This window comes from Rhopilema esculentum, chromosome 13 (assembly GCF_057945365.1).
Source record: "Rhopilema esculentum isolate cy_ngs chromosome 13, ASM5794536v1, whole genome shotgun sequence".
Taxonomy (NCBI): domain Eukaryota; kingdom Metazoa; phylum Cnidaria; class Scyphozoa; order Rhizostomeae; family Rhizostomatidae; genus Rhopilema; species Rhopilema esculentum.
The window spans coordinates 1420280-1442586 of NC_142827.1; the positions used below are offsets into that span (position 1 = coordinate 1420280).

Below are 22307 nucleotides of genomic sequence, written 5' to 3' on the forward strand. Positions count from 1 at the left end.
GTCTGTACAGAAATAAACAAAATGCTTTCACTTCAGCAAGAAGGTAACTATACCTTTAGGAAATCTATCTGCATCTAAAATATAGCAAATTTTGTTTTACAGTAGGCTACTAGACCTATATCTAGCAAAAGGGAAATGACAAATAGATACTCATACGTAGTATTCAATTTACCATTAAAGTAAGTAGGGTATGTCGTCGGAAATATTACTACCTACGCCCTCTCCTATACACCACTTCTGGTGTCGGCCCTGGATTAACAGTGCTTTTCTTAAATTCTATCTTTCTAGCAGCTGCTTAAAATTAATGTTAAAACTGTAAGACTTGTATAATCAGGATTAATCAGGATAGGACAAAGAAGGTGCCTTTGCCTTCAGCAAAGAAAGACGATAAGCACACTGACACTGACACTAGTCTCGCTTGCGCCAAGATTTTCAAAAAGAGGCAGTTACAACATGTTTACTTCTTTTTCACATGTATTAGAAAGCTTTGGACTACTTGTCTATTAGTCAAAATATTGTGACAAAATGCACACTGATAATGATGATGGTAGACTGGAGGTAAGTAGAAATGTTGAATCGTGTCATCAAGAAATATTTAAGCACTTGTTGGTAAAGATCGCAAAATTTTCGGTTGAATTTTTTATCAGCCGCACTCCTTTTTGTTCTTCACCAGTTCCAGAGTCGTCGTGTCCCTAATAAGTGTTAATGTTTCAAAAGTATCGACGCTGTTTTTTAGATTCCAGCTAGAATATGATAAAATGCAGTAAATACGGATATTTTTTGACCAGGGTTTTCTTTCTTCATCTATACATTGCAGATTATGAACAATCAGTTTACATTTAGGGGAAGCATTTTTCCACAGAAACAATAGTCTCAGCTACTCTTTGCGTTGACTTAAAAATATTTTGATATACGATAATACTATTTGAAAATTTCGTTTTCTAAATGTGCTGTTTTAACAGCAGAGAGAGTGGTGCTCTTCCGCAATAAACAATAAGTTTAACTTTGATAGGTAGAGTTTTTTGCATAGTTCTTAATACAATAGCATCAACCCGACCTAATTAATATATAAAGTAATCCATCCTTTTAAGTTATCACCCTTTTAAATTCTTTGTTGTGTTATGATATTTACTTTTATTTTGACCATGTGCGTTGAATCTGAAAAATGAAACTGAAACTGAAAAAATACTGAACTGGTAAATCAGTGTGGCAACAATATTTCCTGGTGTGGCAATAATTTATCAGAATATTGAAAACTGGGATTGGATTGTTGTTTGCTTGGCATATGTGTAATAAACATATTTACTGATAACTTATGTTATGAACTTTATCTCTTTTAATATTTTGGGGGCTTATGAAAATTTCTTTTTTTCCAAAAGTTGAACTTCAATCTCTTACTTGTAGAAGAAACATCAACAAAAGCTGCTCCCTCAGAAGACACATCCCTCAGCAAATCAGGTCTAGAAGCTACATTCCCTCATCACAGGAAGCAATGTTGGGCCATTGGTGCATTGGCACAAGTTGCTTCACCTAACCCATACAAAAACCTAAACTTATTAAAATATTCAAGTACAAGCAGCTTAATGTTCTGGGAATGGGTATAAAAAGTTCACTTTTCCCCACCATAGAGCAGATGCAAATCCTACCTTAGTTACTTAAGATATTAGAGAGGAAGAGAAAACATGACTGAATTAAGAGCTGAGACTTTCCTAAATGAAAAATAACAAGACCTTTGAAATGAATCCCATAATGTAAATAAGCCCTAGCCTAGTACAAAAGAATTAACAAGGATTTGAAGAAGCACACTATGCTTGATATCAAAAGGGGAGGGAAGGACGGAGTAGAGCATGGAAACAGCATACCAAATATGCAGGATAATCCCAACCCAAAGCAGCATACCAAATATGCACGATAATCCCGACCCAAAGTTCAAAGCAATTAAATACACTCATCTGAGTCAAGAGACCCCATACTTTCATGCAGTCGCCCAAACTACAGAACTCCTTTTTCTCTATCATTTCCCGATGGCATCAAAGAAGCACACAAGGACTTAAATACCAAACTGAAGCATGACAATTGACACCCAAATGAGACTAATACAAATAAGCTAAAATAAGAACCCCTAGTGAAATCAAATTCTACAACATCCCTCGTGAAATTAACTCTGATAAAATTTCATTTGATCAGCATATTACTTGTTTCCCAAAGAAGCCCAAACTCATAGAAATAAAATATACTTGATAGTGGTATTGCTGTCATTATTTCTTTTTTAAACAATGAAATTGAGAATATTGTAACTGTCATTAGATAATGTTGCTCATCAACATGCCATTTTTAAAAATTTATACTCATTATCAAAATGCAATTTGATAAAGAGTATATTTTTTAGTTATGTCAGGGAGTTATCAAATAATGGTTTCATATTTATGGATGTCTCTATAATACAAGTTTATTTCACATCCAATTACCATTTATTTCTACCTTGTCATCAAGCCAACATCTTTGAGAAAACAAACCATGCCCTCAAGTTATGTGTGAAGGGTCAAGTTGCTAATGAAACACTGATGGCTCCATCTTTGAATTTGTGAAGCCATATTTTTTGGTATTGACATTTATCTTAATGTCAAAGTCTCTGTTTAAAAACTTTATATAAAATTGTTAATTATAAAATTTGACATTAAGATAAATGTCAATGCTAAATAAATATGGCTTCACGAATTCAAAGATTGGGCCATTGTTGTTGTATTAGTAGCACTTCAGCTAGGGGACTTTGATTTGATGCAGAATACTCATGTTGCCATATTTTAAAAACATCCACATTACTCTCAGGTGACTTTGTGGCCTTGTGCATCAGACTTGGCTAAAGAAGTTGCTTCTACTATAATGAAATTATATTGCTTGTATTTTTAAGTTATTTGAAGTAATTCTTCTTCTAGGAGTATGGACAAATGATGTATAATCCTGGGTTTATGCAAGAAATGGGATATCCTCCTGAAGGTTGTTTATTTAGTGTATGGTTTTATGTTGACTCTTTAATAAACAGAAGATATGTTGGATGTTGCTAATATATGCTAATATATGTTAAATATGCTAATATATAAATATGTTGGATGTTGATGTGTATTACCATGACATTTGTTTTAAATATATATAGATATATATTTAGATATATATGGTTGTTTTCACCTCAACTACCTGTTTGTAGTTTATAGATATTTGGTGGCTCTTCAATACATTTGAGAAGCTAAGCAAGACTGGTTGTGTTTACCATCAATCTTTCTTCTGGCATAATTGTAACTCATTTCCACAAAAATTTGAAGCAATAAAATATATTTCATCTTCTTTTGATTACAAATTTTTGCCAGTTATCAAAGCAATTTTCAATGCCTTTAAATGCTAAAATATAATTTTTGAAACTCTATTCTTTTAAAGGAGATGTCCAATCATATATCATGCCTCCCGAAGTGAAAACCTTTTTGGTGTATTTTCGAAAGCAGATAATGGACCAGGTAACAATATAGCATTTTCTGATAAAACAACCATTTTGTCTTATTTTGATCTTTTCATCTTATTTCATTCTACACATATAATGCATCCTGATAGCTAAATGTTAATATTGTCAGTCAGATCAACAATTTTCATTTAAAGGCTGTATTAACTGTAGAACAAATTAAATTAAAATTTAGCCATTGTGTTGAGATAAGAACCTTTACATAACAACTTCTCCAGCAATCTAAAACTCACTGTCATATTTTTGAGAGGCTACAATGATGAAGTACTAATAATAAAGAGTTGAATAGGATTTTTTTGTCAAATTGATAACATTTTGTAGCTATTGACAAAATTTATTTCTTTTTCCTGATAAACTCTATTATGATGCAATAAAACAAAACAATTGGGAATACAAGTTTTATCCATGTGCAACATTTTTAATTCGATAAAAGCAATGTTTGCACTGGTAGTGTGGATCATAACCACCTATATCTAAACAAAATTTTGCTGAAATCTGTTGATCTGCAAAATGAATTGGCTTTCTTGTGAACCATAATACAACAAAGTGTACAAGCAAAAGTTTATTAAGAAAAAGGGGCCATAAATTAGTTTTTGGTAAATAAAAAACATTGATCAAGAAGTTTTCCCAAATATTAAGTTGCCATTTTTATGATGTTGAAGGGCAATTTGGAATCCAACTAAATCATTATAATTTTTCTTACAGAATGTCTATGAAATTCAATCAGCATATGATATCAGGTAAGTTATGATTTGGAGAAAATTTGTTTTTCTTGCTCATGCATCTAGCTCCTAACTATCTTGAGTAAGCATTGAGAAATTTGTTTATCAATTTGAATACTCCCAGATCCAATAGCAAATATGCTGTAGTTGTGAAAACTTATTCTTTATTTGTAGCTTTAATGGTTTGACTGAAATCTACTTTCAAAAGTCACCTTGGCCAGACCCAAAGTATATAGCACCTCTTTGTCGCAATGGTATGTATGTTTATCTTATACAAATATTTCTGTTAAGAAATGTTTCTTTTAAATAAAATTTTAAAGAAAGCCATTGATATTCAATATTTTTATTGCTTTGTTACAGGTAGGTCAATAAGGAGGCTTTTCAATTTATATTGCAAAACAAACCTGGCTAGGGTTTTTATGACTCAGTTGCTAGTGTTTTTATGACTTGTGTCTGTGTCTACTTGTGTCTTCTTCTACTATTTTATTGATAGGTATTTTTTTTCCTCTTAGATGAGATGTTCATCATCCTATATAAAGAGCTATATTACAGGCACATCTATGCAAAGTTGTCGGTATGCAACATTCTGTGGTTTTTCAAAATGCTTCATATTGAAATTGTGTTTTTCAATTAATTGTAATTGTAGTATCCAATTTTGGAACTATGTAAGAATCAATGGTAAATATTTGTTTTGACTTAGACATTAGTTACAGCTGTTTTATATAGCTTTGTATAAGCACATAACTCATTTGGAACTGAATCACTTAGTACCATATCAGTCAAAAATTTTGTTATTGTTTCCAGGTGAAAAATTAGATTAGAATTACCAAAAAGAATAACAACTTTGAAATAGTGATTTATACACAGGTTAATGAAAGTTGCATGCTCCATTTTTCAAGAATCCCCAGACAAATTATGTTTTTATTCATGTTTTAGCCCTCCCTGGAACACAGAAAGGATTCCTATTATAACTACTGCCAACTATTCAACTACATTTTAAGTGAGTATCATGATCAGGAAATGTCATATTTTTGACTACCTATTGTCTTACTAGATAAGGAATTTTTAGCAACAAGGGATTTAACAGCTAGTTTTTATTCAGATTTAAGATTCAGCTATGATTTGATTTAGTTAATACTTTTTCTTTGCTGCCCTAAATTTTGAAAGGGTTTTGCTTAAAATATTTTGTATGTAATGATCAATGTCATAAAAGTGACTGTTAACCAGTCTGTTGTAAAGTAATCATTTGCTCTATAGGCAGAGCTATATATGAGCAACAATTAATACAATTAAATAATGACTTCGTACATAAATGAAAGATAAGCTCGACCTTTTGAGCACAACTCTTCATCAGGTAAAAAGAATACATGGAGTACTGGTTTAAAAAAGAATAGAAGAGTAGAATCAAAAAACTATTATAGCCTTGGCTCTTATCTTTGATTCGTGTACAAGGTGGCTATTTAATAATATTTAGATAAATTGGACAAGATAAATTTTTGCTCATTACTTGACGTATAACACGCTGAACTGCATTGATTATCAAGAGCTGCTCATGCTGTAGGTGTATAGAATAAAGGGTAGCGGTTCTAAGTATCTACTCTTAGTATCTCGCTTAATGCCATGATCAGACAACTATTATGTCCAGTTTCTTTAGAAATAGTAATAAATGGTTAGTCAGTTATAACATCGAGGATTGCTCACACAGAATTTTTACTCTTCATTATTTACACATATTATTTGAATTATTCTGTTTTGTTGTAGATGAGTCTGAACCAGTACCCCTTGCTCTACCAAACCAATGGCTGTGGGATATCATAGATGAATTTATTTATCAAGTAAGTCCTTTGATTAATACTTGTCACATGTTTTATATCTGTTTCGAAATAACTTTAATCATTACTGTCAATCAAAATCTCTAAAAAAGTTAATTTGCCTACCTCAAGATTCTTTCCCCTTTATAATCATCAAAGATTAGGCCAAGATTTGTTAATTCTTGCGTTTAATCATTTAAACAAGTTTTTAATTTCTTTTGTGAATTATTCAATTTTGAGTTCCTTTTTCCTCCTACCATTTGATTTTTCCAGATATTAGTAAAAAACAATTAGTTGATTATGAAATGAAAATTGTCTTTACAGTTCCAGTCTTTCACTCATTACAAAGCAAAAGTGGCAAAAATGCCTGAGGAGGATAAAATGTCACTGAAGGAAGATCAAAACAAGGTAACATTTATTTGTTGTCAAAGTGTATGAAAACTAAAGAGGTTCTGAAACTTTGCTTCCAATAAGTTATGATTAATTGGGTTTGGACACAGCAAATACATTTATTCAGTCCATAGAGGTTGATACAATGTTTGCATGATACAGACCATGTTTGTTTGGAAGAAGAAGAAGGAATATGGCCTGCCATGTGGTGGGTAGGAAGATCTTTGTCATTTTGCAAACTGACCAAGCTTCACCAATCAGGTGACTGAAGTTGCCAGCTCTGGAAAGTCTTATTCGATGTCAAATAGAAAGTATATTTATTTGAATAATAACATTCAGGTCCGGTTGTTTTCCCATGTACCAAAATATGAAGTCCTCCATGCATACTACATTGTGAGAGATTGTTGGTTTTGTCACTTTTCCTGCAAAAGTGAAGCACCTGCTAGAAATTCACATGGCAGCTTTAATCACTCTTAAGTCTGAAATTATTGCTTGTTTGTTTACTGGGTTAGTTGATACACTTTTTAAGGTTGTTATTCTCATTTTCAGGGATGTGAACACTTGTTACTCCATATGCAATTTATAACCGAAGACTAGATTATATAACTAAAATTTAAAATCTTTAGCTTGGTTGAAACATCAGTTTTTTTAGTTTTTTTGCACATAAACCTGATAAACCAATATTAATAAGACAAAAACCGTAAATTAAATGCCACATGATTTTTGACTAGGTCAAACAGGATCATTTAGATTAAAGCGATTTTTATCTACCCTAAACCAGCTTCGCCTGCCCTAAACTGGCTCCTGCTAGCGCCTGCCAAATGAAATGGTGCCATGGTTCACAAAGTGTTTGTTATATAAGCCTATTGTTAAAGTATTAGCCAAGTGCCGTTCATAGCAAAAATCAGGTATCTATTTCTGCTATTGTCGCCAGAGAATGTTGTATTTTGTTTTCGTTTTTAACAGTGATAAAAAAGCAATTTTTCCTTAGATATGGAATGTACACAGTGTGTTGAACGTGCTGTACTCTTTGGTTGAAATATCAAGAATCAACGAGCAACTTGAAGTGTATGCTGCAGATGGCGATCCAGACACTGTCGCAGGGGATTTTGGGAAACTGCCGCTGTACAAGATGTTCGGCTATTTCAGCTTAATTGGTTTGCTTAGGCTTCACTCCCTGCTTGGAGATTATTACCAGGCGATAAAAGTGTTGGGAAATGTTGATCTTCACAAGAAGGTATCATTTCTTCCTAAAACTTTAATCTCTTTGTCCTGTTTTCTTTCTACTTAAAGATGTTTCTGCATAATATCGAGGAATACGATGATGGGGTCATGCGTCTTTGAAGTTGCTTGCAGCCATTGCTTACAGCATAATTGACTTTGCTTCCAGATGGCCAGTTTCAGTCCATCAGCCTCTTTTCCCATCAAAACAATAGAACGCTCGAGTTTATTCGCTCTTCCATATGGATGTCACACACCACGCTCGTCTCGTGTATATGTTTATCCTTCACACACCCAGATTATTCAAATTCACAACGGTGTTTTTAACCATACCTTACTAGGAGGTGAGACACGCCCTTTTTCTAAAAGGAACTCCAAAAAAAGATGGAAGATTGTGTGAAATAGGAGCATGCTTTTCTCGCGTGTTCTTTCATAAGAACCAGAGCAAAGTCTGGATTACAGAATTCAAATATGTGAAGCAGAAAAAAGACAGTTTCTTGTGAGCTGTAGGTCGTTAAACAGATAGAAAAAATTGAACTTAAAAATGACTTTTCATGGTGCACTTTTTTCATATTTCTATAACTAGCCATTTACATTGTGTGCTTTTTACTCTTTTTAGCCGTCGCTCTTCCTGTTTCTTTTGCTTCATGTACAAGTCGTTGTCGAAGATCTATTTATTTGAATTTATGCGTCTTGTTTTGATTCATTATTTATAAGTCATTGTTTGTGGAAAAATTTTATTCAAAGGAGCCGTTTTTCTTAAAAAGTAAGAATTTACGACTCATTAACAACACAAAACGAGATTATTTTTCTGCTAAGTTAAGAAAGATGCTAATTTTAGGAAGTTGTCATAAATTTCCCTGAATCACTGCTGTAATTTTGGTGGATCATTGTCATAAATTGTAGCTCCAGCCCTAAATTATGGCCTAATTATCAACACAATTTGTCTGATGTAACACGAGCAGCACTGTGAGTTTCAAATATTTTAAAGAAATTTCGATAATTGGGCGTTGCGTTACGGCAAAATTGAGGTTTCTATTTGCGAATGTAATGTCAATTGGAAGAAGGCTGAAAAAAGATGCTGATCAATTTAATTCCTCACATTTATCTATGTGAATAATTCACATGAATTATAAATGCGTAAACCATGAGCTATGAAACTTTTTAATGTCCTTACGAGACACGCTTTCTTCCTTGTAATGAGATTTCTGCTTTTTATGAAAATTTTTCTCGCCTGTGGCCTATATCAGTTTAAGCTCAAGGTTCTAGATTCTACTTCGTTCTGAGATTGGTTTAGTTCAGCCTATTAGTAATCTGCGGGTTTAAATTGATACTCGAATAAAGAAGAACGAACCCAAAAAGACCCTATATAAGGCCTCTTCTGTTTTAGTCATTCCAGATATTTTTCATAATCCGTTGTGTATATATAAAGGCAGATGTATTTTCGTTTAGACAAAATTTTGATCATGATCGTATCATCTTGCCAGGCAAATGGCAAAGTCTTTCATAAAAAATTTAAAGCTAAGGAATGAATGCTAGCTACAGAGGATAGGCAAAGCTTGTTTACTTGCTGTCAATAGTCACTACTCTGTACGCAAATTATTTCACAGTACATATGGATTTTCATTGAAAGGGCTGTTGCCATGTCTTTGTTTCTCAATGCAATTTAGAGATGGTGCAATTTCCCACTTATTATTCTCTTACACGCGAAGCATTTCAAAATAAATGTGTGTTTTGGTGAACTAGTAGTTTGTTTGAGTAAACTATTCATTGTATGTAGGCAGAACAAGACAAAGATTAACTTACTTAAACCACTCATGAACATTCAGATGGTTTTCAACGACATTTTCAACCGAATTAAAGTTAATAACTTCTGATTTTATTTTCACCGACTGTAAAAGTTCACTCAAGAGGGTAAAGTGGCAGCAGTTTCTGAAGTATTAAAAGAAAATAAAAAATAATCACGTGTCATATGCCCCTTTATTAGTTAATGGTGCCCTGCCTTGCTCATGTCATATTTTAATGTGTCATTATATTTTTCACAGACCTTGTATTCTCGCGTCCCAGCATGCCAAGTCACAACTTACTATTACGTTGGTTTTGCCTACATGATGATGCGTCGCTACCAGGATGCAATTCGAAGTTTCACAAATATTTTGCTGTACATCCAAAGGGCTAAACCAGCCCTAACCCAGTCAAAATCTTACCAGTTCGATCAGGTAATGGTCACGTTTGCTTGTGTGTAAATGATTGTTTGCTTGGGTTCAATTTTAGCTTTCTTTACCAGTATGGTCCGTTTACTTAAGTTAGTTTGTTTTATTAAATTCGAGACGAGTGTCTTGCCACGTTACCTTGGGTCTTCAACATTGTTTTGGCATTTCGCTAGAGGTTTTACAAGGATTTCTGTTCAAGGTGGTTTTTCGTAATAGAAATTTGACTCTGAGAAAGACTGCTCTAGTGGGCTGTCTATATTCACTGTAGGGGGGTGAATTCAATTCGAGACGAGTGCCTTGCCACGTTACCTTGGGTCTTCAACATTGTTTTGGCATTTCGCTAGAGGTTTTACAAGGATTTCTGTTCAAGGTGGTTTTTCGTAATAGAAATTTGACTCTGAGAAAGACTGCTCTAGTGGGCTGTCTATATTCACTGTAGGGGGGTGAATTCAATTCGAGACGAGTGCCTTGCCACGTTACCTTGGGTCTTCAACATTGTTTTGGCATTTCGCTAGAGGTTTTACAAGGATTTCTGTTCAAGGTGGTTTTTCGTAATAGAAATTTGACTCTGAGAAAGACTGCTCTAGTGGGCTGTCTATATTCACTGTAGGGGGGTGAATTCAATTCGAGACGAGTGCCTTGCCACGTTACCTTGGGTCTTCAACATTGTTTTGGCATTTCGCTAGAGGTTTTACAAGGATTTCTGTTCAAGGTGGTTTTTCGTAATAGAAATTTGACTCTGAGAAAGACTGCTCTAGTGGGCTGTCTATATTCACTGTAGGGGGGTGAATTCAATTCGAGACGAGTGCCTTGCCACGTTACCTTGGGTCTTCAACATTGTTTTGGCATTTCGCTAGAGGTTTTACAAGGATTTCTGTTCAAGGTGGTTTTTCGTAATAGAAATTTGACTCTGAGAAAGACTGCTCTAGTGGGCTGTCTATATTCACTGTAGGGGGGTGAATTCAATTCGAGACGAGTGCCTTGCCACGTTACCTTGGGTCTTCAACATTGTTTTGGCATTTCGCTAGAGGTTTTACAAGGATTTCTGTTCAAGGTGGTTTTTCGTAATAGAAATTTGACTCTGAGAAAGACTGCTCTAGTGGGCTGTCTATATTCACTGTAGGGGGGTGAATTCAATTCGAGACGAGTGCCTTGCCACGTTACCTTGGGTCTTCAACATTGTTTTGGCATTTCGCTAGAGGTTTTACAAGGATTTCTGTTCAAGGTGGTTTTTCGTAATAGAAATTTGACTCTGAGAAAGACTGCTCTAGTGGGCTGTCGGTATTCACTGTAGGGGGGGTGGTATATTCAATATAGGATGGTTTGTCAAATACGTGTGCTGAAAATGGCAAAAACCTTTTCTGAACCACATGATAAATGCTTCTTGAAAATATCTGGTTGTTAAAAGCAGCTATTTGCTTAAAGACCTAATGACATTGTATTATGTTTATAGTGCTTTTTACTAAAAAGTGAAAAAGTTAACTAATGTAGTTCATGCAGGATTTAAGTGAAAATGCAAAAGCTTTCCAACCTTGAGAACCCTGCACATATAAATACGTACGATTGTATGCCAGTAGAGACCTGAATTCAGTGTCACTGATTAGTACAAATATGACATTACTACGAATTTCCTCTGGCTTCAAATTTCAACTTTGATTCTGTTCTTTTAGATGATGAAAAATAATGAAAAGATGCACAATCTTCTTTTGATTTGCCTGGTTTTGTGTCCACAGGTGAGCTCGTTAATTATATTGTACCCGTTTTGAAAAGCATTCAGTCCAGTAGAGAAAACAGCTCAGATTTTATGTTTTCCAACACCTATTATTTTTGTAAGAGTGAATTCAGCAGAAACGTGTACCGTCAACTACGTTACAATCTGTTTCAAGTTATCACATCCACCCTTGCTGGTATTAAGATATATTCGAAAATCGAAACTGAGAATATCATAGCTAATTTTCACTTCACAAGCAATTAATGGATGCCGTTAAATGCATATTTGCGTTATCGAGTATAACCGTGATGACAGCCAATAATCGTTGCCAAAAGTCTAAGAAAACGTACGTCAGACGGGAAGATTAGGCAAAGTTAAGCCTTGCTCTTGTCCCTTTTAAGACAATAAAATAGCTTGTTTGATATTTGCCTAACTATTTTGCCTAACTTGAGTAGAGAATCTGTATTATGCTACGTTAAATTCGTTCAACACTTTTTTCCTTTATAAAAAGCTATTTTGTTTATATAACTCTTGTTATTATCAACCCAGAGAATCGATGAAAGTATTCATCAACAACTAAGAGAAAAGTTTGGTGACAAGATGAATAAAATGCAGAAAGGGTATGTATAGCTATTGATAATTATTTTCCTAGAGGTAATACAGAAACATTTGATTCATGTACTTACAGCAATCTGGCTTTTTTCTTTCTTTTCATTTTACGTATTTATTCTTGCACCTTCCATCAGCGTCTGAACTTCTTGCTCCTTCCCCCTTTAGCAGATTTCTTAGATTCCATGGTTGTGGCATAACATTGTGTTGCTCCTTCATCTCTTCTAACCTGCAAAATAACGTTGATTGATTTAAAGGCAAACTCGATAACTGCATGGCTTTATGATTTTGCTAAGAGGGCTTCATCTTCACCCCGTGGAAATCTGCATTACTCGATATCTCTAAAGCACATCGTTATATTGCAGGGACAAACAATGCTTCGAAGAATGCTTCTCATTCAGCTGCCCGAAATTCGTCTCCCCAGTGCCAACAAACTATGATGCCCCGCCTACAAACACACATCTGGTAACTGAATTATGTTTTGATTGTTTCGAAATTATCAAAATGTCATCTTCCATGCAAAAATTTCATGGCTACGTATCTTAACTAACATTAAATTCCAAATTTTGGCAACACTGTTATCTGAATTTGTATTTACAAACATTGATCTGGACAGACTGTTTCTGACAGGATTTTTTTAGAAATAAACCTGAATTTAGTATTAGCTGTTAGCCTCAAGTTTTTAAAGATCGTTTGTTCAGGACCTATATAGTATCCTTTTTGAGTTCCATATAGTTTTCTTTTAGCGATGTAAAATTCTATTCGAAATAATAACACAGTTCCCTATGAATTACCAGATTGAATCTGTAATGTTTGTTATTTTTTTAACAATTAAAAATGTGTAGTTTTGAGTCAAATTTATTGGATTTATGAATGACAAAACCACAACTGCGTGGAAAAAGTATTTACCATGCATTGCTGTTACAAGTCTAGAACAGGTCAGTTTCAAAATTTTGAAAAAAAGATATTTCTAAAGACCTTTTTACAAAGGACATAAATGGTAAGGATCTTTTCAACAGCATTTCACACTTCGCTGGCGCTACATGGCTGAAATCCAACTTCTAACGTCATAACACAAAGACCAGTAGCTTTATTTACAACGTAGAATAGATATAGAAAAAGTTTATCCTTAATTGACTGTGCTTCTCATTGTACTGATAAAACGTGTTTTTTAAAAACTGAGCTCTTTTTAGGTGACGTTCAACTTGCAACTTAAGATGTTTAAAAACGAAATTGAGCAACAAATTGATATACCAGTTATAAGGAGGTAAGTGTATGCTGTTTTGAGGATAAACACAGAATTTCTGTGATTGACAAAAGTGCTATCCGGGCAGATTCTGTGGCGTACTTGATAGCAGTGTTGCCTTTTGCCGCTGTGGACAGACATCTACTGGGTTTCAAGCTTTACTTAAGGAACATACGAATCAGCAACAAGGTTAGGGATCAGGTACCTTGAAGCCAAAAAAAGGAAATTATAATGGACTGTGACGAAGTATGTTGATGCAACGCTATGAAGTCTCATTTGTAACCACAAACTGACTTGAATAATAAAACAAAATATACAGAGATGAAGAGTCATTTTGAAGAAAACACAATTCACTCAGTGCAAGATGATGCTAAAATTTTTTCCGGAGTAATGTACGCTATAACAGAGAATCAACTTCCTGTTAATCGTCACGAAACTTCGAAATCACAAGATCCGCTTTGAAAGGTTTAAAACTTTTATTGCAGTTTCTTGAAGCTCTACACAACGATGCCAATATCAAAGCTAGCAGCCTTCTTGGAAGTTGTGAGTCACGCCTCATTTTTTTTAAATTGTTTTTTTAATTTACAATGATGCTCTTTAATTTAAAAAATAAATATTTAAAAAATATAGAAAAACGATAGAAAAATAAATACAGATCGATGAGTAAATCTGAATTTATTTTGTACCACTGTATGCCAGAGACACTGTTTAATGATTGCCGTTCTTTTTGGACAGGACGAAGAAACTCTGCGAACCAAACTGCTATGCTACAAGGTAACCTCTTATGTTTCTTCTTTTCAACCCTGTTTATCATGCTATCATATGGTTAATACGTTAGTTCATGTTTGCGGGTGAATACATGATGAAATACGATATTCACTTTGTACGCACTGGTGGAGGTGTTGCTTCTCTGATTTGTCAACTTTAAAAAGGGAAACTACAATCGAGCACAAATTTTCTAGGGTTTATTTTGTGCTTCAGTATAATGTAATCAATTTAGAGATGACGTCATTACTTAAAAAAACCTTTTTGAAAAACTGTACTTTTTTGAAAAACTGTTCTTTCCAATGTCTCTCCAATTCGAATGACTAAGCAAACTTTTTTAGTTATACTCTATAAACGTTTAGCAAATTATTAAAGGTTATGATGAAGCAGTTTTCAGCTATGTATTTTCTATTGACCTCTAAATGCGAAGAACAATGAGAATGTCTTCATGCTATAGTTTTTCTTTTTAGCCTTTACTATATTATCTATTGTGGCACCCTTCTGTTTTGTCTACAACATATTTGAATTGAACCTAATTTTCCCCATGCCTTTTTCTTCATTTCATATAAATTAAAACAAGATTGACAACGTTGATTCCTTGATTTGCAGCATAAACAGAGGAACATGGTGTGGACAAAAGGAACTGATGCACTCGAAGGCGAGTTTCAATCTTCCTCAGAAGTTGACTTCTATATTGATCAGGTGAGTATCTACATTAAACAGCGTTTGTTCACCCCTAATGCGCTGAGAAATTGAAGTTGCTTTAACTCAAATATCCTCAAGATGTATATCTCCTTCTTCGTGTTATTGGTTTCTAGTCAATAACGGCTTGTGTAAGAAAACTGTACAACTTTTATCATAATGATAATTTTTTAATTTTATCATAATGATAATTTTTTGAAAGACAATGAATTATGATACTCTAACGAGTATCATAAAGTAAGACAGAGTAATAATCTCCACCTCACATCACATTCAAGGGTTATGTCTTTTTTGGTTCAGACAACTTCCTTTCTTCTTTATTACGTATCAACTCTTTGAGGATGTTTACCATGTTTAAAGATATGAGGCAATACATTGTCACTCAATTTTCAGGACATGATCCATATTGCTGACACCAAGGTTGCACGAAGATATGGGGACTTCTTTATACGTCACATTGGGAAAATTGAAGATGTAAGAATCCTAGCCCTCACTTTAGTTTAAAGCTTTATCTAATCCTGCATGATTACTTTATTTTTACGCTCCATTTATGCATGATGCCTTTGTCGCATTCTAGATCTTTCTTGATTATCGCAAGGCATGTTATTTTGTCACTATCAGAGCAGTGGATCTGTCGTAGTGTTAGCATATTTGAAACCAATCAAAATCATCAAGTTTGTACTTTTCGTATTTAAGCGAGTTGTTAAAAAAGATTTACACTGAGATCTGATTTGTTTGTTTTTAATGACGCTCTCTAGAACAAGTTTGCTATTTTTCTTTAACGAGAAACAGCTGCTTAGCATTTTAACCAACGCTACAAATAATTTTCTCTTACTCTAGCTGAACCTCAATGTAAAAGCTCTGGGTTCTACGAAGGCATGAAAATTTCGAAAGTCACAGTAGCATGGACGACAATATTGAAGTTGAACAAATATTTATGACAACAAATGTTTAAAGGTTGCGTCTTTTCTCCAGTCTCACTCTAATCGTATTTTGGAAGTCTCGGATTAAAGAATCGTCCAATACATGTAAGGATCTTTTTCGAACACTTTGAGTTACGAAATTGGAAGAAACCACATAGGGCTTGAGGACGAGACAGCAAAAAAATGAACCGTTCACCTTCCTAACTAAATGCAAGGCCTGTTAGACCTTTGTCACAAATTAGCTTTGGTAAAAAGCGTCAACAATACATAGTGGAAGCGATATGAAAATTTGCACAAAGCTCCACTTTATAATAGTTTATATTCTACAACGTTGGTAGTTTCTTAATATGTTGGGTAGCTCTTATCATAGTTCTTTTATCAATCTTCTCAGGAGGGCATGCCCTTAAGCAGAAACTATTTTTCCTTAAATTATTTAGGGAGGATGCCGTCTTAGTGTAGGTGGAAAGGCTATTCTTTTTCTCCCCGGATGGAAAAGCATTTCCCCCATTTTCTGACTGTTTCTCTAGCGAACCTAGATCTGTCACTGTATTACGTAAGCTACGGGACGATTTTCTAGTGAAAGGTTACACAGATAATATTTTACACAGGAAAGGCTTTGAAAGCATTCAAGATCCAGGAAAAACCAAGGGCACTCCTCTAAGGAGTGAAGCGTTTGCAGAAAAGTAGCTTTATTTAGATTGGAGGTACCTGTGCTAAAAAACCTTTCATCCGAGTTCCCAAATGAACTAAGAGTCGGCTGTTACGTTTACAGCCAAATGATGTTGAATGATCATCTTTCAAAGCTAAAAAAAACTCTCCTTCGAAATCACCGCGCGTTATAAATAAATAGCTACCTGAGAAGTCAAAGTCACCGCGTTACCTTAGAACATCACCGCAACAATATATGCGGCTCGGAGTTTTTGCGCTTGGTATCTTCTTAGGCCGGGCAAATAAAGCCGCTCTATTTTTGAGGCTCTATACTCTTGGACTAGAATATAGATACCAGTACCAGGATTTTTATATCCTAAGCCTTGACTAGAATATAGCAGGCAAGATATCAGAATCTGAATCTTAAACAACTTTACTATTTCTTATCCCTGTTACTTAAATTCTTATAATGATAGGACTCAAAAACGACTTACTAAGTGAATATTACAACGTTTTGGACAAGAATTGAACCTGAAAACTGAACACATTCGTAACAGACTGAAGGGGCTACCGTGCCTAATTAACAAAATGAACTATCAGCCACTGATACGCTTGGCAGGAATCTAAAACAGATATGAAAGATTCAAGAACTATTATGCGACAAAGGAAGGTATTATTGTGTCCTATAACTCCATAGTAATCCAGATACTTGAGAGCGAAAGGGGACTCGAACAATAGCGTGTGACGCGCGTGGTGTTAGTGATTGACTGATCTCAACACAAAGAATTGCGACTTATGCACATATGGTTATGAGGTTGAACTATTACGAGGTTGTAGTTACGTTAAGCCTACTACACGGGTCTTAAGAGTCTTAGAACCCATCCAATTCAATATAAATGTTAAGCAGAGTCCAGAAAAGTCCCTTCTTGCTCAGGTCAAAACCGTTCCCCGTCAAAACCTTCCTCCAATTTTTGAGGCAATAACCTTTTTAGGGCGTGGCTAGGGCGTAACTAGGGTGTGGTAAGAGATTAGATAGGGCATGAATAAGGGGTGACAGACGTTAACATTCTGCTTCGATATAATTTGAAAGTAAACAGCAAAACAAAGCAAACAGAAATTTTTCGAGGAGACAGAAACACAGAGCGATGGAGGACAGTTAAAAAGCTTGGCTCTCTGTTAGGTGATACGGAAGATATACAAAGAAGAAAACAGTTGTCGAAAGCATCCATGAATAGATTAAATCACATATGGATCAGAAAAGACCACGTCAGCGAAAAACTTCGCCTCAAGCTTTGCAGAACACTTGTAAAACCAGTTTTGATGTATAACAGCTCTACTTGGGGACTGACACAAAAAGATACGAAAGGCCTAGATGCTTTTCACAGACAGCAACTGAGACAGCTAATAGGAAAAAAGTATCCTAACAAGATCTCCAATCAGAACTTGCACGAAAGATGCGAAGAAGAACCAATTTCAGTTGACATCCTCAAGGGTAGATGGCGGCTGTTTGGTCACATATTACGTTTGTCCAACGATACACCGGCTGTGAAGGCAGTGAGATTTTACTTTGAGGGATCGGAGAGGGGATTCAGAGGCAGACCTAGAGAAACTCTCGTGACAACCTTAAATAAAGATATCACCAGAGCAAGAGCAATGGAAAGGTTTTTTCCACTACCGAACATAAAGAACAATGGAGATTTTGAAAAGATACGATCCACAGCAAGGGACCGCAAAGAATGGAGAAGATTATCAGAAGTAGTGTGCAGAGCTGCAGAAGCAGAAACAACATGAAACCTTCATGTCGGGACTGCGCAACTGCAATTATAGACGTTACAAATCGAGGCAACATGTGTTTAGGTCGATGGAAATTTTCGTTTATGATAAAATTTTGCTGGAATAACTTTCAAAACATCAATGCTCGTGAATAATATTTCTTTTTAAATGTTGAACTATAAAGCCGATTTCTTCGACTACCAAAATGTCGATCCAGGGCTGATTCTAAGAGGTCATTGATGCTATCAACAGGAGTCCATTCCAATGGAGGAGACTTTTACATCAAGTCCTTTTTTTTTGTCTCAGTAAAAGTCGATAGTGTTTATTTTTTTAACTAATGCATTAGGTTTTTTAACTAATTCGAAAATGATTGTTATAAAATTATTGCGCCTTTTGGACTTCTCGTGCACATTAGGTTCAGCATAGACTTTATTTCACGGGTTCTTTGCACCAAGTTGCCTAAATTGGTTTTTAAAAGAAAACCTTCCTCTAGACGTCTATTGTTTCTCAAACCTTCCTCCGGTCAATGACCGTGCGACCTTAATGTTTTCTTATCAAGACATATTCTATCTGAGGTATTAATCATGCAAATAATATAGCTTTCTTTGCATCCGATTATGATGGGCTGCCATCGGACTTGAAGCTAAATGGTGCAAAACGTGATTCTTTATTCGAAGGTAGATACCAGGAAACTTTCACGTATACTAACAAATAATGTACGGAACAATATGAAAAAGCTCTTTGGGATAGCACTTGATAGGAACTCAGTCAAAATTGGAGAGTAACGAATGCCTTTACAATGTCTAGTTGATCTATTTTCCTTTACTTTGGATATTTGATGATAAAAATGTGAACAACAAATAAATTAACAAGAAAATGCATTAACAAAACTTTCAAGGAAATGTCATCAAATTTCGAAGAACAAATTTAGACCAAGGTAAGTTCAATTACCATTCACCAATGAAATCTGCAACTGCTAACATCAATCAATAAAATCTTCGTTCAGAAAATGATCTAATTTAGACTGAGAAGTAGGGACAACTTGCCACTACCGATTCAATCCATAAATGCATACAACTCTGACCTCAAGCCTCTAACCTCAAATGTAAGTTGTTTTTATAACAACATCATGGTTACATGGCAATGGAAATTGGTTTTACTAACAGTTTACTTCAGCAAACATTGCTTGTGAATGCATCAATCGAAAGAGCTCCTTGAAAGATTGCAAAGTATGTACGTTTTATTGCCATTTGATTAACAAGGGTTGGAGATGGAACCATTTGCTCATAAAAGCTATCTAAAATTACGTAATCAGTCACGTGACAACAAAAGGTTTTCTGAAAACGCAGAAATCAAAATATTCAAGTAAAGAACTTAGTCTAACATGATTTGTTGATATGGCATAATTTATCATATTTAATAGACTCTATGTCATGTCTGCCTGTATCGTGAGTTTTAGTAGCAAGACCAAAATACTGAGAATCGGCGAAGGGGAAAGCCTGTTTTCATTTGCAATTCTTAACAAATTGTACTGATTTCTCACATTTAGAGGTATTTCATAGTCCAGTTTCAGCTTACTTGGACCCAATTCTAAGATTCTAAATAAAGTTTAATGAAATCATCACATTATGAGCCATTTTTGCCCGTTTCATAGAAATATGAAAAATAAAATGGGACAAAATCAAACCAACAATGTTAGTGAGATTGAAAGGTGGAAATTGCATTTGGCAAAAAATGACAATGCATCTAGGTGATTTGCAGAGGACATCTGAACTTAAAAGAAAACCGTGGTCGAGTGGGTGGATAGTGGTTACATCATTGCTCATTAGGTATTTATGTAGCTATTTAGGTATAATAAGCTATTTTATAGAAAGCTATTTTTAGACTAGGGTACCTTATCCAGTCCCTTCTTGGTCTTCATCTTTATCTTTTTTCACATGCTGAATAAGGTGAGATTCCCCTAAAATCGCCCCACAAGCTTTGTAACCAAAAGAAGCTGATACTAGAATGTTTGTCTCCGTGAAGAGTATATGGAAGAGTCCCGATCAGTACGGTTGACACTGATGTTATCATGATAGCAATTTTATCGTTTCGTCAGCTCAGTTTAGTGCAGCTTTGGGTCGAGTTTGGGGCAAGAAAAAAACAAGATATTGTTACCCATCCATGATTACCCACTAGACGAAAGGGTTCTCTTTGGCACCCTATTTTGGTACGTGTTTACTGGCTGCGATACAGTTTCTTCATTTTGTGGAAGAGGCAAAACATTTTTGGAAGATTTTTCTTCAGGTAACGGTAGATTTCGTTGCTTTTTCAAGTGTTATTGATCAGTGGCGTAACCGACGTAGGTTGGGGTTTGAGCAACTCCAAAGGGTCCCCTAGGAGGGGCCCCGTAAAGGTTTTCACAATAAAGGTCTGTTTAGTTAAAGTGAAAACTAATTTGAGAAACAAAAATTCTTCAGGTAACATGTTACATAAAGACACTAAGTTTGCCAAAACCAGTGGTATCCTTTTTACTGGATTGTCATAAATTGCACAATTCGAGGTTGAGCGGCTGCATTATTGGAGCTTCTTATACACAGGGATCGAAAACAATGACGGGGGTCTGGAATGAAATTGTCATGGCGAACTTTTTGGGCATTGACTTGAGAGCAGCACTGTCTGAATCCAAAATAACTGAAACAACTACCTGACAGTTCAAAATATGTTTCTTATTCTAAATAGAAAACGTTTGCAGACATACAAATTCGGATTTATTTTTGGGTTGTTTGCTTCTTCTAGCTGTTTACCAAAATATCCTCCACAGTATCCGAAAGTTAACAATTATTTTAATATAAGGTACATTCTTATATTTTTTGAAAGTTTTGTCGAATTCAAATGTTCTCTATACCAGTGCCTAATTTAGTGTGGTCTTGTACACTAATAGTGGTTTTGAAAATCCAAATTATGGTCTTTAAATCAGGAATTAGTGGGAGGATTGTCTCTTTAAGCGTTATGTTTATTAAAAAATCTTAAAAGTAAATGTAAATTTAATTCCTCCATGAAGTGTTTTTCCACATCATATTCTAATCATTTTATGTCTCAGAAATGCATTTTTAGCCAATCTAGGGCATTCAGTTTTTAAAATTTTCTGGGCCCCCCTAGAGGGGCCTAAACATTTTTAGGCATAATTAGTGGTATTGTAAAAGTCCCTTGAATTAGGCACTGCTCTATACGGTGGTAAAATAAAATAGGAATGACTCCTTTAAGGAATCTCAAATCGACGGCGTTTGTTTTTGTGAATGGTCATTCCTCATTTCTTTGTGACATATCTTGTGACTCCCCCAAGGCTCAGTTCTTGGCCCATTCCTGTTTCTCGTCTACATTAATGATTTACAGAATACATCAAAACAATTTCCTTTTTCCTATTTGCAGAAGATACAAACAGCTATTGTGAATCTGACGATCTTATATTGCTTACGTATCAAATTCGAACCATTCTCAGCTCTCCAGTGAGAAAAAAATCAGCGAAATGCGAAAATGTTCGCGCGAAATACGTCATGGACATGCGCAGTGAATAAGTTACGAAATACGAAAATAAGTTAAAATGAGTTTAAATTTCTTCGCTCTTCGCTTGCAAAATCCTTAAGCAGCCATATTCCCTATCCTTTTGTAATACTTCCAAACTTTACATTACAATGCAGTGAAATCAACGAAAGCATTCAAAGGAATTTTTTCGCGTGAAATATTTCTCACTGAAATTTCACAAGACTTTTTCTCAGTGAAAATTGGGGAAATTTTATCAAACTTGAGGAAATTTTGCACCAAATGTCCTGACCTTCGTTCCTTTAGACACATTTTCCTGCTAGCGTTTCCAATCTTCTTCAAGGTCTATTAGCGGAACATCTGGAAATGTTTTTGAGTTATCTTTTACATGTTAGTGGTTTTCTTTGCTTTTACGGTGGGTTCTCTCGATTGGTTAACCCTATTTATCGAGCTCCTCCTTTATCAGTCTTAAATTCAATCCTGTACAATTATTTTTCTGTATTTTATAACTTGAATTTGTTAATGTAATTAATATTTTGC

At 34.9% G+C, this 22307-nt stretch overlaps 3 protein-coding genes across 6 annotated transcripts in view; 2 read left to right on the plus strand and 1 right to left on the minus strand.

Annotated features, from left to right (window-relative positions):
• The window catches only part of LOC135691612 (voltage-dependent T-type calcium channel subunit alpha-1H), a 102071-nt gene extending 89512 nt beyond the window's left edge, over positions 1–12559 (minus strand). For all 3 annotated transcript variants that reach the window (XM_089112205.1, XM_089112199.1, XM_089112202.1), the window contains exon 1: positions 12266–12559. The gene's annotated coding sequence lies outside the window, so the exon portion shown is untranslated. The remainder of the gene's footprint in view (positions 1–12265) is intronic.
• On the plus strand, positions 448–15857 carry LOC135691616 (eukaryotic translation initiation factor 3 subunit L-like). 2 transcript variants are annotated; one of them, XM_065209535.2, is made up of 21 exons: positions 451–558; positions 1405–1458; positions 2937–2997; positions 3433–3509; positions 4217–4251; positions 4408–4487; positions 4746–4807; positions 5170–5233; positions 5995–6068; positions 6369–6452; positions 7426–7671; positions 9701–9874; positions 11539–11601; positions 12129–12199; positions 12554–12653; positions 13382–13455; positions 13920–13977; positions 14170–14208; positions 14809–14901; positions 15295–15375; positions 15742–15857. In XM_065209535.2, the coding sequence occupies exons 1-21, from the start codon at positions 526–528 to the stop codon at positions 15781–15783; spliced, it is 1665 nt and encodes a 554-aa protein (XP_065065607.2). In that variant the 5' UTR covers positions 451–525; the 3' UTR covers positions 15784–15857. The 2 variants fall into 2 exon arrangements, with proteins under 2 accessions (XP_088968338.1, XP_065065607.2); XM_089112212.1 differs by lacking the exon at positions 1405–1458 and having other exon boundaries at positions 448–558.
• Positions 15858–17699: 1842 nt separating this feature from the next.
• On the plus strand, positions 17700–18263 carry LOC148958585 (uncharacterized). The gene has a single exon (XM_089112184.1). It carries the CDS (start codon positions 17700–17702, stop codon positions 18261–18263), a length of 564 nt encoding a protein of 187 aa, XP_088968310.1.
• Positions 18264–22307: the final 4044 nt, after the last annotated feature.